We start from the raw sequence: 15,637 nt of genomic DNA on the forward strand, positions 1-15,637 counted from the left end.
ATGCCACTAGAAAAGAATGTAGCTGGGAGAACAAGGAAGGGAAGGAACATGAGAGTTTACAGAGGCAGTTTACGCAGAGGCAGTCAAGGCTTCCCCCTTTTCTTCTCAATCTACCCAAATGCAGAGAATCTGCCTGGAGATCCTGCTGCTCCTGAGCCTCAGGCTCTCTCAGAGTGCTGCTGGCTAAGACGTGGTTATTACAGAGGTGGGGCCTCTAGAACAATCAGGAGAGTTTTTCTTACCCCATGCTGGTGTGAGAAAGAGCACAGGCATTACAGTAAAAATGAATAAGTAAAATGTAAAGTAAGTAAATAAAATCTATCACTTTGCTATCTATGTGACCTTGGGCAAAAATTAATCACCTCCAGTTCCTACTTCTTCCCATGCTAAAATGTGGAAAACAAGTAAGTCTACCTTTCAAGGTTACAGTAAAGGTTAAAAGAAACAGTGGGTGTAAATCTGGCAAACAGTAGGTATTTAACAAATACTAGTTCTCTCCTCCCTCCTTATTTTGGCAGGATGACAGAGAAACTCTTGGTGAATAAAAGGGATTAGGGCGAACAAAAATCATAAAGAATAGCATTTCCAAAAGTGTGTCTCTTGGATCACACAGATTTCGAACCAAATATATGGGGGGAGGAATTCTGGGATCAGAAAGTTTGGGAAATGTTGGGAAACACATTATTAAAATGATGATTATCAGGTGAGTTTCCAAAAGGAGACTATATACAGCATTTACTAACAACTCACAGGAATAATCAACCTATTAATCACTAAAACACATGAGGATGGATGGATGGAGAGAGGGAGAGGAGGAAGGGAGGAAGAAGGAGGGGAAGGCAGCAGTTAAGGCCATGACAACTCCTTCAAAATGACAGTTGAAGTAACAGTGAGATAAAACTATCTGCACAACTTACAAGTCAACGACAGTTTTAAAATCTGGTTTAGAGCCAGAGAGGGGAGAGGGGATGCTTTTTCAACTTCTGAAAGAAGTTTCTGATGCCAATTATTTAATTTTCAGGATCAAGTCAATTAAGAGATGGTACTGAAACAGAAAACACCAAGAGTTTAAGTAGCAAATATACTCACTTTGGAGGTAGAAATAGCCTTTTGATATAAGATAGTAATTCTCATTTGCTCTTCCAAATTTATTCCCTCATTCGACTGGGCAACTGCTTGGCAAGCACTGTGATAGATGCTGTTATGGATTGCATATGTCCTCCAAAAAGCATGTGTTGGAAACTTAATCCCAAATCTAACAGTGCTGGGAGGTGGGGCTTAATGGTAAGTGCTTAGGTCATGAGGGCTCCACTCTCATGAATGGATTAATGCCAATTATAAAAGGGTTTCAGGCTGCAAGTTCAATCTCTTGCTCTATCAAGCAAGGCTCTCTCACACCCTTCCATCTTCTGCTGGGATAATGCAGCAAGAAGGCCCTTTTGAGATTCAGGTCCCTTAACCTTGGACTTCCCAGCCTCCAGGTGAGCTCTAAGACATATATCTCTGGGCCGTGTGTGGTCGTTCACGCCTGTAATCCCAGCAATTTGGGAGCCCAAGGCAGGTGGATCACCTGAGGTCAGGAATTTGAGACTAGCCTGACCAACACAGTGAAATCCCATCTCTACTAAAAACACAAAATTAGCCAGGTGTGGTGGTGCATGTCTGTAATCCCAGCTACCTGGGAGGCTGAGGCAGGAGGGTCGCTTGAACCCAGGAGGCAGAGGTTGAAGCAAGCCAAAATGGTGCAGCCTGGGCAACAAGAGTAAAACTCCATCTCAAAAAAAAAAAAGAAATCTCTGGCCAGGCAGGGTGGCTCACGCCTGTAATCCCAGCAATTTAGGAGGATGAGACAGGAAGATCACTTGAGCCCAGGAGTTTAAGACCAGCCTGGGCAACATAGGGAGACCCCACCTCCACAGAAGATTTAAAAATTAGTCGGGTATGGTGGCACGTGTGGATCACTTGAACCCAGCCTAGAAAGGTGAGGCTGTAGTGAGCCATGACTGCACCACTGCACTCCAGCCTGGGCAACAGAGCGAGACCATGTCTCAAAAAAAAAAAAAAAAAAGAAAAGAAAAAAGAAAGAGGAAGAGAAAGAAATCTCTATTCTTTATAAATTACCCAGTCTCAGGTATTTTGTTATAGCAGCACAAAACAAACTAAGACAGATGCTGGGAATGAATATGCCATGAACTGAAGATGACACAACAGATATGATCCTCGCCCCCATGGAGATTACTTTCTAATAAGAGTTGATTGTCTAGCAGGGGATTACGCAATACATTTGTGTATCAGTCCGTTTCATGCTGCTAATAAAGACATACCTGAGACTGGGCAAGTTACAAAAGAAAGAACTTTAACTGGACTTACAGTTCCACATGGCTGGGGAGGCCTCATAATCATGGCAGAAAGCAAGGAGGAGCAGGTCACATCTTACGTAGAATGGCAGCAAGCAAAGAGAGAGAAGTTTGTGCAGGGAAACTCCCCTTTTTAAGAAACATCAGATCTCATGAGACTTATTCACTATCACGAGAACAGCATGGGAAAGACCTGCTCCCATGATTCAATCACCTCCCACGGGGTCCCTCCCACAACACATGGGAATTCAAGATGAAATATGGGTGGGGATACAGCCAAACCATATCAATTTGTAAACTACAGTTACATTAACAGCTGTAAAAATAAAAAAAGAACTGACTGCTGCTAGAGCATGACAAGGGAACTTAATCTATAAGGGTACCTAGGGGACCCAGGCATGGCTCCTAAGGAGTTGACACTTCAGCTCAACTCTAAAGGACAAGCAGAGGTTAACTAGACAAGGAAGAAAGGGTGACCCCTCCCTAATAATGAGAACAAATTATAATGCTTGTTGTAACCCTCAAGCAGGGTTCAGAGGAACAGAGAAAAAGAAAAAAAAATCACTGTGACTCAAGTGCAGAAAGCGAGGGTGAAAAAGAGCAAAAATAGACAAGACTCAGGAGGAAAACAGAGGTGTCAAAGTTGGGGTTACTGACTGATGCAACCAAAATCATCAAAGGAATATCAAAGTAAAAGACAAACTACATTGGCACTTGAAACCTGTCCAGTGGTGCCCTCCACATATGTAAGTTTTTTCAAGGTATTTCTATAAACATAATACAGGAAAAAACTGGACGAGAAATAGGGTTCAGTGCATATAAAGAAAGAAAAGCCCACCTGAGAAGGGGAAGGAATTCCCAGCAGAACCCCCACCTCAAAGCAGCAAAGGCTAGTAGTAGGAGTGAGAGTCCTTGAAGCTGTCAGTGAAGCCAACAGCAACTGATCCTACAGTGTTTCACAGAGAGCATCCAGAGCCAGAGTCTACCCAGAGAAGGGACACAATTTCCATTTGCCATGGACAGTATGCAGAGTGAGGCAAACACTTCCACAGCTGGCTTTTAACAAAAATGGCCATTTCAATCACAAAAGGGCAGCAGCAATGCCCCAGTCACGACAAAATCAGAAGTTCCTCACCCTAGTGATTTCCTTCCGCCACACTCCCCCATGCACCTAGAAGCAGCAGAGCAGAACTACAGCTAATTTTAACACTTCTCTTTCTTCACAAAAGAAATACGAATAGCCACAAACATTAGAAAAATATGTCCAATGTCACTAGTAACTTAAATCTTTAAATCTTTAATCAAACTGAGTTTTTTTAAGATTTATTAAAACCCTAAAATGGCATAAACATGAAGAAAGCATGTTTCATACAGAGAATATAGTCTGTCATGTCACATCATGTTCATTAAGGTTAAGAACAGTCGGTAAAACCTTTGGCTATATGAAATACTCATGCTCTTAAAAAAAGTTAGAGACCATCCTGTGCAACATAGGGAGACCCCATTTTGTCTCTACAAAAACCCTATATTTTGTCTCTACAAAACTTCAAAAATTAGCCAGTCATGGTGTTGCATGCCTGTAGTCCCAGCTACTCAGTCGACTGAGGTGGGAGGACCACTTGAGCCTGGGAGGTCAAGGCATGAGCCACAATCATGCTACTGCATTCCAGCCTGGGAAACAAAGACCCTCTCTCAAAAAATAAATATATACATACATAATACATACATACATACATATGTATATGTATATGTATAGATGAAGGAAGGGAAGAATACATACCATATATTAATAATAGTTATAATGGAAACTGTTCTTTTTCCATCTTACTTTACATTTTTCATTACATTTTTCCATCTTATTTTACATTATATTTATTTTCATTTTTTCTATAATAAATGTGAATTGCTTCTGTAAAAAAAAATTAAGTTCCTATTCAATAATTTTGCAATTATTTTTTAATATATGTGTAAATAATGGTGGTGGACTAACTGGTTAACAACATGGGGGAAAAACGAACTTTGATCCCTATCTCAACCATAAAAAACAATTATTTTGAGATACTAAAACCCTAAGACTTGTTTGAAAGGCTTGTTCCCTGGTGCCATAAAGAAATGGCACTTGAACATACATTTAATTTTCTCAGCAAGGCCATTTTTTTATTTTCTGCAGAAAGGGTACACTCGCCAGCAGCTTAGCCACGAGAGTACACTGAACAAACGAGACAGGGTCATTTATAACCTGACATGTCCACCCTACTGCCGTGTCCAGTTTCAATTGGCTGGAACAGGACCTCACATTTTTTATTTGTCCCGATTGGCTAGCAACTTAGAACTTTTTAAAAGAGGCAAAGGCAGAGGAGAACAAAGGAAGGAGGAAGTAACTTGTGGAATGCTGAGAAAGGTAAAAACACCTTCAAATAAGGAAGAGGAACAGGCTATGACCTAATGCTTGCTTGGACCAGTATAAGCATGCCAGGGCAAATATTTAAGCTAAATTGTGGGAGCTAAGAACATAAAGTGTATTGATTTCTTTATTACAGCTAGCAGATATTTAAGAATGATGGTACAGGTCTTTGAATAAATTTTGCTTTTAAGAGAAGTTACTATTTATTCCTAACTAGATGGGGAGGAAAGTCTTTGAAGAGAAACCTCTACTTTACTTTTTACAGACTTCTAGAAATAAATAAAATTACCCTGAAGACCTTAAAATGTATTAAACAGGACATGAAATACAGTAACCATGAAATAAGAAATTGGACTTCATTAGTACTAAGACCTTCTATCCATCAAAAACCATGATTAAGACAGTGAAAAGGCAAGCCACAAAACAGGAGATGTCTGCAATATACGCATCTGACAAAGGACTAATTTCCAGACTATAAAAAGACTCATAAATTAGTAAGAAGAAAACTCAATTTTTTTTATAAGGTCAAAAAAGGCATATCTCTAAAAAGGATATTCAAGTGGGCAATAGGCACATAGAAATGTAAATTAAAACCACAACGAAATACCATTTCACACCTATGAGAATGGCTAAAATTAAAAAGACTGACAATGTCAATTGCTGACTAGGATGTAGAGCAACTAAACTCATATTGCCAGAGGAAGTATAAGAATGTACAACCACTTTGGGAAAAGATCTGGCAGTTTCTTGAAACACAAAATATACATCTTGTGACATAAGAAACATATATTTGATCTTTGCTGCCCTGATGACCCCCATTACTGGCACAAAAGCGAAAATTCTTGGAATTGCCTGAGTGATAGTATTGAGAGGAGCATGTTTTGTTATTCAAAATAAGCCACTTTCAACCATACTAGAGTTTATGCTAATAAGGTGACTCTTGGAAGATGGGGGCTGGCTGCTAGAGGAACCATGATCCAAATTTTCACTGCCCCCACCACCATCTCCGGGAAAAGGAAAGGGGCTGGAGAGGGGAGAGGAGCTAGGAATTGAGTTCATCGCCAATGCCCAATGATTAATCATTAATTAATCATTAATCATTCCTAGGTAATGTGACCTCCATTAAAAAAAAATCTTAAAGGGCAGGGTTCAGAGAACTTCTGGGATGGCAAACATATGCCTATACCAGGAGGATGGTATACCCCAACTCCACAGAGACAGAAGCTCCTGCACCCAGGACCCTTCTAGACCTTGCCCTACATACCTCTTAGTCTGACTATTCAGTTGTATCCCTTATAATGTACTTTTTAAAAACCGATAAATGTAAGTAAAGTATTTCCCTGAGTTCTGTGAGCCTTTACAGCAAATTACTGAACATGAGTAGGTGATCATGAGACCCCTCAAGTTATAACCAAAAGTACCCTGGCAACTTAGGACTTGTGACTGGCACCTTAAGTGGGGGCAGTCTTTTGGTTAATTTAAGGGATCTCACTAGCTCCAGGTAAATACAGTCAGAATTGAATTGAACTACAGGACACCCAGTTGGTGTCTGCAAATAACTGAAGAATTGCTTTGGTGTGGAAACAAAAAACATTTGGAGTCAGGAATGATGTTAGCGTATAGAAAAATAGTTTGTTCCTTTACATTTACTCTATCTCAGCAATCCACTACTAAGTATACCCAAGAGAAAAAAGATGTCCTCACAAAGATCTGAATACAAATGCTCACCCAAGTTTTATTCATAATAGCCAAACGCAGGAAACAGCCTAAACATCCATCAGTAGAATTGGTAAACAGTTATATACTCATATAATGCAATGCTACTAAGCAATAAAAAGGAATGAACTGATACAACAAGAATGAATCTAAGATAAGTCAAACATAATAGAGTGCATACAGTATGTGCATCTTGTATGATTCCATCTTATATGAAATTCCAGAACATATTTAACTAATCTATAGTTATAGAAGGCAGGTTATTTAGGGCTGGGGCAGAGAAATGACTGAAAAGGGGAACAGGGAAGTTTTTTGGGGTGACGGAAATGTTCCATATCTTGATAGCAGTAGTGGTTATATGAGTATATATATTTCTCAAAACTCAAACAGTACACTTAAAATGAGTGGATTTTATTGAATGTAAACCATAATAAAGCTGATTAAATAAAAAACAGAAACCACAATACAGATACTACCACGCACCCATTAGAAGGGTTAAATTTTATTTTATTTATTTTTATTTTTTTTATTTTTATTTTTTTTTGAGACAGAGTTTTGCTCTTGTTGCCCAGGCTAGCATGCAATGGCATAATCTCAGCTCACTGCAACCTCCGCCTCCTGGCTTCAAGCAATTCTCCTGCCTCAGCCTTCCACCAAGTAGCTGGGATTACAGGAATGCACCACCACCCAGCTAATTTTGTATTTTTAGTAGATACGGGGTTTCATCTTGTTGGTCAGGCTGGTCTCAAACTCCTGACCTCAGGCAATCCACTCCTAAAGTGCTGGGATTACAGGTGTGAGCCACCACGCCCAGACAGAAGGGCTAAATTTTAAAGGACTGAAAATACCAAGTGATGGCTAGAATGCTCTACATTAGAGATGGAACTAATTGGAGTACAGACATTTAGAAAACAGTTTAGCAGTGTGGTGTTATGATACATACATACTGGTTTTCATCCAATGCAGCACAACTCCCACAGCCCTTGTTACAGTGTTTTGTTATAATGTTAGGTAAGTTAGGCCTCAGGAAACAGAATCTCGGTGACCTTCTCCAGCCCTCCTTTGACCTGACCCGAGGCAGGACTCTAATCTTTAAGATCCTCCACAGACAGGGTCCTGCCTTATACCCCGGGGGAAGGCATGCCGATGTCATGAAGCTTCCATAAAAACCTAAGATGTGAGCAGTGGCTCATTCCTGTAATCCCACCACTTTGGGAGGCCAAGGCAGGTGGATGAGTTGAGCCCAGGAGTTTGAGACCAGCCTGGGAAACATGGAACACCTGGTCTATACAAAAAAATGAAAAATTAACCGAGTGCACACCTGTGATCCAAGCTACTCAGGAGACTGAGGCAGGATTGCTTAAGCCCGAAAGGTCAAGGCTGTGGTGAGCTGTTTGTGCCGCTACACTCCAGCCTAGGCAACAGAGCAAGACCCTGTCTCAAAAACAAAACAAAAAACAAAAAAACCAAGAGGACAGGGTTCTAGACAGATGAACAGGTGGAGGTTCCTGGAGGGTGGCACACTCACAGAGGGCATGGAAGCTCTGCCCCATACCTCACCCTACACATCTCTTCATCTATATCCTTTGTAATAATATCCTTTATGATAAACTGGTAAATGTTACCTGTTTCCCTGAATTCTGTGAGCCTTTCCAGCAAATTAATTGAACCCACAGTATGGGTAGCGGGAACCCCAACTTGAAGCAAGTTGGTCAGAAGGACTAGAAGCCCAGGCTTGCCACTGGTATGTGGGGTAGGGGGGCAATCTCGGGGACCAAGCCCTCAATCTGTGGGATCTGACACTATCTCCAGGTAGACAGTGTCGGAATTGAATTGGGGAACACACAGCTGGTGCCCGCTGCAGAACTGATTGCTCACTAGTGGTGGAGAGAAACCCACTCCCACACATTTGGTCACAGAAGCCTTCTTCTGTGTTCATGACTGCTGTTGTACTGGTTTGAGAGCAGATGAAAAACATGGTTTGAGAGTTTTTCCCAAAACAAGCAGTATCTATTAAAGCTAAATATATGCCTACCCCCATTACCCAGTAATTCTGTTGGGTTCTCATACCCAAGAGAAACAAGTGCTCATGTTTACCTTAGAATTGCTACCCACAGTAGCAGACAAAAATTAGAAGCAACTCACGTATTCATCAATAACAGCCAAATACTCAGCAACCCAAGCATTTCATCAACCAAGTAAAACAAACAAACTGTGAATATTTACAATGGAATAATGCATAGAAAAAAAAACTACAGCTACACATAACAAAATGGATGAATTTTACAGACATAACAATAATGAGTGGGGGAACAAAACCACAAGAGTATATACTCTATAATCCTATTTACATAAAATTCAAAAACAGACATAACTAGCCTACAGTGAAAGAGGTCAGAAAAGGCCTTTAAGAAGAGAGAGTTCATTGACTAGGTGCTACAGGCAAGAGGAAGCCTTGAAATGCTCTGGAAAAGGTCTATAATTTGATCTAGGTAGTGGTTACACGACGTGCTGTGCACACATGTAAAAATTCATTGAGCTGTACACTTAAGACATGTGTTCTTTAATGTAAGTTATACACAATAAAACATACCTATACAAATGCTCTCTTAACCAATCTCTGTTCATCCTCCAAAGCCGGAAGCTTATTACACAGTAGCCAGGCGTGGCTTGTCAGTCAATCTCACTTCTAGTCTACCCATTTACATGTACTTCATGTCTATCTCCCTCAGCATGTGTGGGCTGGAGGTAATACTAAATATCCAGAATAATGGGACCGGTAATGGAACTGGATAAAGTCATGCTCCAATCAGGGAGAATTTCCGACAAAATAGTTATAAACAGTCTAGATGATCATAATATGGTATAATTTTAAGTGTGGGGGAAAGGACCTTATGAATTCACTATCCTTTTAACTTCTAGTAGAGATTGTAGGAAAATTAAATACATGCAGCAAGCTCCTTAAAAATAAGTATATAGTTTTCCAATCTTGTTTAAAAATTTAGCTCCATAATTATAAGGAAAATTATAGAAAAAAAGAATCGCACTATAAATATTTACTTTATGCACGATTTTCAGAAATAAAGGCAGGTCGAAGTTACATTTTTTGCCGAAGCATGTTATTTGCATATTATAAAACTAAGCTTTACGGTGACGACATGTCTAAAACTATTACTACTGCCTTCCAAAATTAACCAACAGGTTATAAAAACAAGTAGTTAACTTTCAGACACTGATTTATGAAGGCAAAGCTTTTCAGAAACAGGACTCTCTCAATAGTCTGATTTACATTCATATCGATACAAACGCACATATACGCACAGCTATCAACACAGTCATCCACTCTACATCTAAAATGTCTCATTTCCTCCTCTTCATACCATCTGTTACTATCTCATCATTCCTTCCCTGGGACATTCCAACAGTAAACGAATCAGTCCCCCTGCTCCAATTTGTCCTGCTCTAAGGCATCCTCTAATCTGACAACTGGAGCGATCTTTGTAAACCACAGATCTTGCTCTAATGTTCATAGTCAACTCCCTTCTCAACCACATCCACCACCCTCATACCTCCTCCAGTCTAGGCAGGGATCACACGCTCAAAAACTTAACATATGGCTCACACCTGTAACCCCAACAGCTCAGGAGGCCTGGGCAGGAAGATTGCTTGAGGCCAGGAGTTTGAGACCAGCCTGGGCAACAGTGAGACCCAGTATCTAAAAAAAATTATAAAAATAGACCAGATGCAGTGGCTCACACCTATAATCCTAACACTTCAGGAGGTTGAGAGATAAGGATCATGTGAAGCCAGTTCAAGACCAGCCTGTGCAACACAGCAAGACTTCGTCTCTACAAAAAAAGAAATTAAAAACTTAAAAAATTAGCTGGGCATGGTGGCATGCTACTGTAGTCCCAGCTACTTGGAGGCTGAGGTGGGAGGATGGCTTGAGCCCAGGAATTAGAGGCTGCAGTAAAGCTATGACTGCACCTCTGCACCACTTCAGTCTGGGGAACAGAGGAAGAAGACGACCCTGTACCGAAAAATAAAATATGATTTTAAAACTTAGCCAGACATGGTGGCGTGCACCAGCAGTCCCAACTACTTGGGAGGCTAAGGCAGGAGAATAGCTTACCTCCAGGAGGTCAAGGCTGCAATGAGCCATGATCACACCACTGTACTCCAGCCTGGGTGACAGAACAAGATTCTGACCCAAAAAAATAGAAATTAAAAATGTATATGACCAATTAGATAAAGTGAAATTGGTCTCATAGGAGTTACGTACAGGAAAGTACAAGCTCTGACTCAAAAGGACAGCTACTACTGAGCTCCAATTTTCAAACAAAACCACAAATTAGCGTTTTCATATGAAATGTCCCAATTTTTAAAACCTGGCCAGGAGCGGTGGCTCACATCTATAATACCAGCACTTTGGGAGGCCAAGGCAGGTGGATCACTTGAGGCCAGGAGTTTGAGACCAGCCTGGCCAACATAGTGAAACCCCATCTCTACTAAAAATACAAAAATTAGCCGGGCATGGTGGTATGCACCTGTAGTTGCAGCTACTCAGAAGGCTGAGGCCTAAGAATCACTTGAACCTGGGAGGTGGAGGTTGTAGTGACATCACACCATTGTACTCCAGCCTGGGTGACAGAGTGAGACTCTGTCTCAAAAACAAATAATAAATAAATAAATAAAATCCGTGTGGACCAGGCCAGGTGTGGTGGCTCACCCCTGTAATCCCAACACTTTGGGAGGCCAAGGAGGATGGATCATCTGAGGTCAGGAGTTCAAGACCAGCCTGGCCAACATGGCAAAGCCCCATCTCTACTAAAAATACAAAAATTAGCCAGGCATGGTGGTGTGCGCCTGTAGTCCCAGCTACTTAGGAGGCTGAGATAGGAGAATCACTTGAACCTAGGAAGCAAGGGTTGCAGTGAGCCGAGATTGTGCCACTGCACTCCAGCCTGGGCAACAGAGTGAGACTCCATCTCAAAAAAAAAAGAAAAAAAAAATCCGTGTGGACCACATAAAATATGTTTGTGAAGCTCTACCTATCCACAGGTTATTAGCTTGCATCTTATGACATAAAGCAGGGATCCCCAACCCCAGGCTGTGGACTGGTATCAGTCTGTGACCTATTAAGAACTGGGCCTCACAGCAGGAGATGAGCAGGAGGCAAAGCCTTATCTGTATTTACAGCTGTCCCCTAACACTCGCATTACCACCTGAGCTCTGCCTCCTGTCAGATGATCAGCCCAGGCACTAGATTCTCACAGAAGCAGGAACCCTACTGTGAACTGCGCATGTGAGGGATCTAGGTTGCATGCTCTTTATGAGAATCCAGCTAATGCCTGACGTCTAAGGTGGAACAGTTCCATCCCCACTCCCCGTGCCTGGTCTGTGGAAAAACTGTCTTCTAGGAAACTGCTCCCTGGTGCCAAAAAGGTTGGAGACCAATGACCTAACGGGATAAAGTTCAAGATTTAGTTATAACCTGCCTTTTCAAATTCATCACCCATACTCCCTTCCACACAAGCAATACTCCGGCAATACACAGAATTACTTACTTGTCTCCCAGATAGACAACAAACACCACTGTCTGCAAACCATTGTTCACTTGGTTCCCTTTGCTATGAAGCTCCACTATCCCAATACATCCATGTTTACGTCTAACTTCTGCTCGAGCCTCAAAGGGTAAGTTTTTTTGGGTTTTTTTTGTTTGTTTGTTTGTTTGTTTTTGAGGTGGAGTCCCACTCTACTGCCCAGGCTGGAGTGCAGTGGCACAATCTCAGCTCACTGCAACCTCCACCTCCCGGGTTCAAGCGATTCTCTTGCCTCAGCCTCCCGAGCAGCTGGGATTACAGGCACCCACTACCACGCCCAGCTAATTTTTTTGTATTTTTAGTGAGACGGGGTTTCGCCATGTTGGCCAGTCTGGTCTCAAACTCCTGACCTCAGGTGATCCGCCCACCTCAGCCTCCCACAGTGCTGGGATTACGGGCGTGAGCTACCACGCCCGGCCAAAGGTAAGTTTTTAAAATATCCCTTATGAAATTTCCTTCCTTTTCTAACTCCTACAACACTGTTTGTCTACTTCCCGTGATCCTTACAAGTTTTCACACTATGGTATACTTTTTTATGTAAAAGACTACAAGCTTCTGGAAGCAAGGTATGCATTTGATTCTGTTCTGTATTCCCCAAACAATACCTAGAACAGAGTACATGCTCAGTAATGAATGGATGAAACTATTTATCTGCCTATTTAAGTAACAATGTGTATCTCAATTTGATGGGGCCATGATACCGATAAGGTCCCTTAGATTTGGAAAATTAAAAGGCTAACAGTCAGAAAAAAGTCTCTCTAATATTACATCTGAATCAGAAATAACATGAACTCATGGTTCTTTTTAAACATATTTCTTAGTTCTGTCCACTGAAAGGGTCTAGAAGCAATGACAACCCACGGCAATGATTTTAGTTTCTAAATACCATTCCTTACTAAAAAGAACCAGAGCCTTGGAGAAATGGCTGATTCCTGATCACCTTATGGAAATATAAGGTGAGTCTGGGACATCTTGTTGTGCCAAAAAAGCCAAGGGAAAACAAACAAACAAACAAAAAAAACACTGATGGGGTCATGTCAAAATGAAACAGGAGGAGCTACCTAGAAAAAGTTATCAGTAGCCAAACCCGAGACAATCTGAGCATTAGCAAAGCCTGTAATTGATTGTTAACACTGAATAAATAAAAGTCCAGGAGAGTATGGTGATATAGAAAAGGAAGGAAGAAAAATGGGGGCAGCCTGTGGGAGTGGCAATTTAAAAACTACAATTCTGGCACAGTGGCTCACGCCTGTAATCCTAGCACTTTGGGAGGCCAAGGCAGGCAGATCACTTGAGGTCAGGAGTTTGAGACCAGTCTGGCCAACATAGCAAAATCCTGTCTCTAATAAAAATACAAAAATTAGCCAGGCATGGTGGCAGGTGCCTGTAATCCCAGTTACTCAGGAGGCTGAGGCAGGAGAATTGCTTGAACCCAGGAGGCAGAGGCTGCAGTGAGCTGAGATCATGCCACTGCACTCCAGCCCGGGCAACAGAGCGAGACTCCACCTCAATAAATAAATAAATATATACATACACACATACATTCATACTACAATTTTGGCCCAGCATGGTGGCTCACGCCTGTAATCCCAGCACTTTGGGAGGCCGAGGTGGGCGAATCTCCTGAGGTCAGGAGTTCAAGACCAGCCTGGCCAACATGGCAAAACCCCGTCTCTACTAAAAATATGAAAATTAGCCGGGCGTGGTGGTGTGCACCTGTAGTTCCAGCTACTCAGGAGGCTGAGGCAAGAGAGTCACTTGAACCTGGGAGGCGGAGGTTGCAGTGAACTGAAATTGCACCACTGCACTCCAGCCTGGGCAACAGAGTGAGACTCTGTCTAAAATAATAAAATAAAAAATCTACAATTTCGCAACCCCTATTGTAATAACCGATTTCAGGATCAGGATAATGAAACCAATGGGTGAAAGGCTGTAATGAAACAGGGTATTTACAAGGTGCCAAAATAATGTCCCACAGATTCCTCTCTAATAGCAGAAGAGAAAATTTTACCTTCATTATGGAGAGATCTGGCTGCTGCCACCTCAGCCAAGGAATCAAAGTTAGCATTGCTCATAACAGGATAACCCGTCATTAAGTGCCTCCTGATATGACTCAATGTGAACTGCACTTCACCTATGATGAAGCATTCTCGTCAAAATGTTTAACCTGGATGCATCTCAATTAACTTCCAGTTTACAGGAAGTAGAGGAGCTAGAGAAACAAGTTAAATGACACCACGAGGAAATAATGAATGCACAAGGTTACACATCCTACAAGACAACCAGAGCTGGTCTCTTCAAACAAGTTAATGCAGGCAAAGGAGGGAAAAGGGTAAAGGAACTGTTCTTAAAAAAGAGTACAAGAAACATAACCAAATACAAAGGATGTACTTTGTTTGGATCCTGTTTTGTCGGTTTGTTTGTTTTAAAGCAGTGAGAGTGGTATAAAAGACATTCTTGAGACAATTAGGAAAATTTAGATTTAATTGATGTTTGATATTATATTATGGAATTACTTTAATTTTCTTAGATGTGCAAACAGTATTGTGGTCACATATGCATAAAGTATATGTGATTATATATAACGTGGTTGTATACATGGAGATATGGTTGTGTGTAGGCATGTAATGGTTTGAGACAAAGAGAGAGAAACTATCCTTATTTTAGGAGATACACGCTGAAAACTTAGGGGTTAAGTATTATGATGTTTGCAACTTACTTTCAAATTTTTAACAACAAAAAAGGGAGGTAGGGAGGAAGGAAAGACAGAGTAAGAGAGGGAAGGAGAAAAGGAGAGAAATGGGAAGGAGAGAAGAAGGGGAAAGAGGAAGAGAAGGGAGGGGGGTAGCAGAGAAATGACTCAAATATGACAAAATGTTAACAATTGTTGAATCTAGGTCGAGAGAGTATATAAATGTTATACTTTTTTACCTCAACTCTTAGATGTATATGATATTTTTCATAATAAAAAGTTAATGGAGGAAAAAGAGAAGAACAATTTAAAAAGCAAACAGTTTAAAATTCATGTAATACCATGAGACTGTCAGGAAATAACAGCACTGTTACTCAAGGTCTGTGAGAGTATAAATTGCTGCAATATGACTGGAGGGCAATGTGGCAATGTCTATCAGATTTATAAAAGCACCTAGTCAGTATGCCCAAGATCCTGTCCTGAAGATACCTTCCATATGCACAGTTCTTCTTTATAGCATTAACTGTAACAGCAAAAGACTAGAAATCATCTACACATGCATCAGTCCAAACTGGTTACCCAAATTATGGCATATTTGTACAATAAATCAGCATGTATCTTTTAAATTAAATTATCTCCTCAAAAAATATGACAGCTCTTTGGGAACTGATATGAAAGATAACTGAGTCATATTTTACTTTAAAAAAGGTGCAAAAATAATGTGTACAGGATACACGTATGTATAGAAAGGTTACACAAGAATGTAGTTGGGTGGCTAGAAGGAATGAGAAACTTTTTTTTTCGCTGGTTACTCCCTTTTGCACTTTTTGAGTCTTGCTCTATTGCCTGGGCTGGAGTACAATGA

At 41.0% G+C, this 15,637-nt stretch overlaps 1 protein-coding gene across 8 annotated transcripts in view; it reads right to left on the reverse strand.

Annotated features, from left to right (window-relative positions):
- Window positions 1-15,637, reverse strand: part of FBXW11 (F-box and WD repeat domain containing 11) — a 147,538-nt gene that overhangs the window by 113,228 nt on the left and 18,673 nt on the right. The window contains exon 1 of one of the 8 annotated variants that reach the window (XM_055387367.2): window positions 2,371-2,427. The exons of the other annotated variants lie outside the window; for them this stretch is intronic. Coding sequence (XP_055243342.1) covers window positions 2,371-2,403 — 33 coding nt within the window. The 5' untranslated portion in view covers window positions 2,404-2,427. Of the gene's footprint in view, window positions 1-2,370; window positions 2,428-15,637 lie in introns of those variants that run through there. 8 annotated transcript variants of the gene reach the window in all.

Source organism: Gorilla gorilla, chromosome 4 (assembly GCF_029281585.2).
Source record: "Gorilla gorilla gorilla isolate KB3781 chromosome 4, NHGRI_mGorGor1-v2.1_pri, whole genome shotgun sequence".
NCBI classification, from domain to species: Eukaryota; Metazoa; Chordata; class Mammalia; order Primates; family Hominidae; genus Gorilla; species Gorilla gorilla.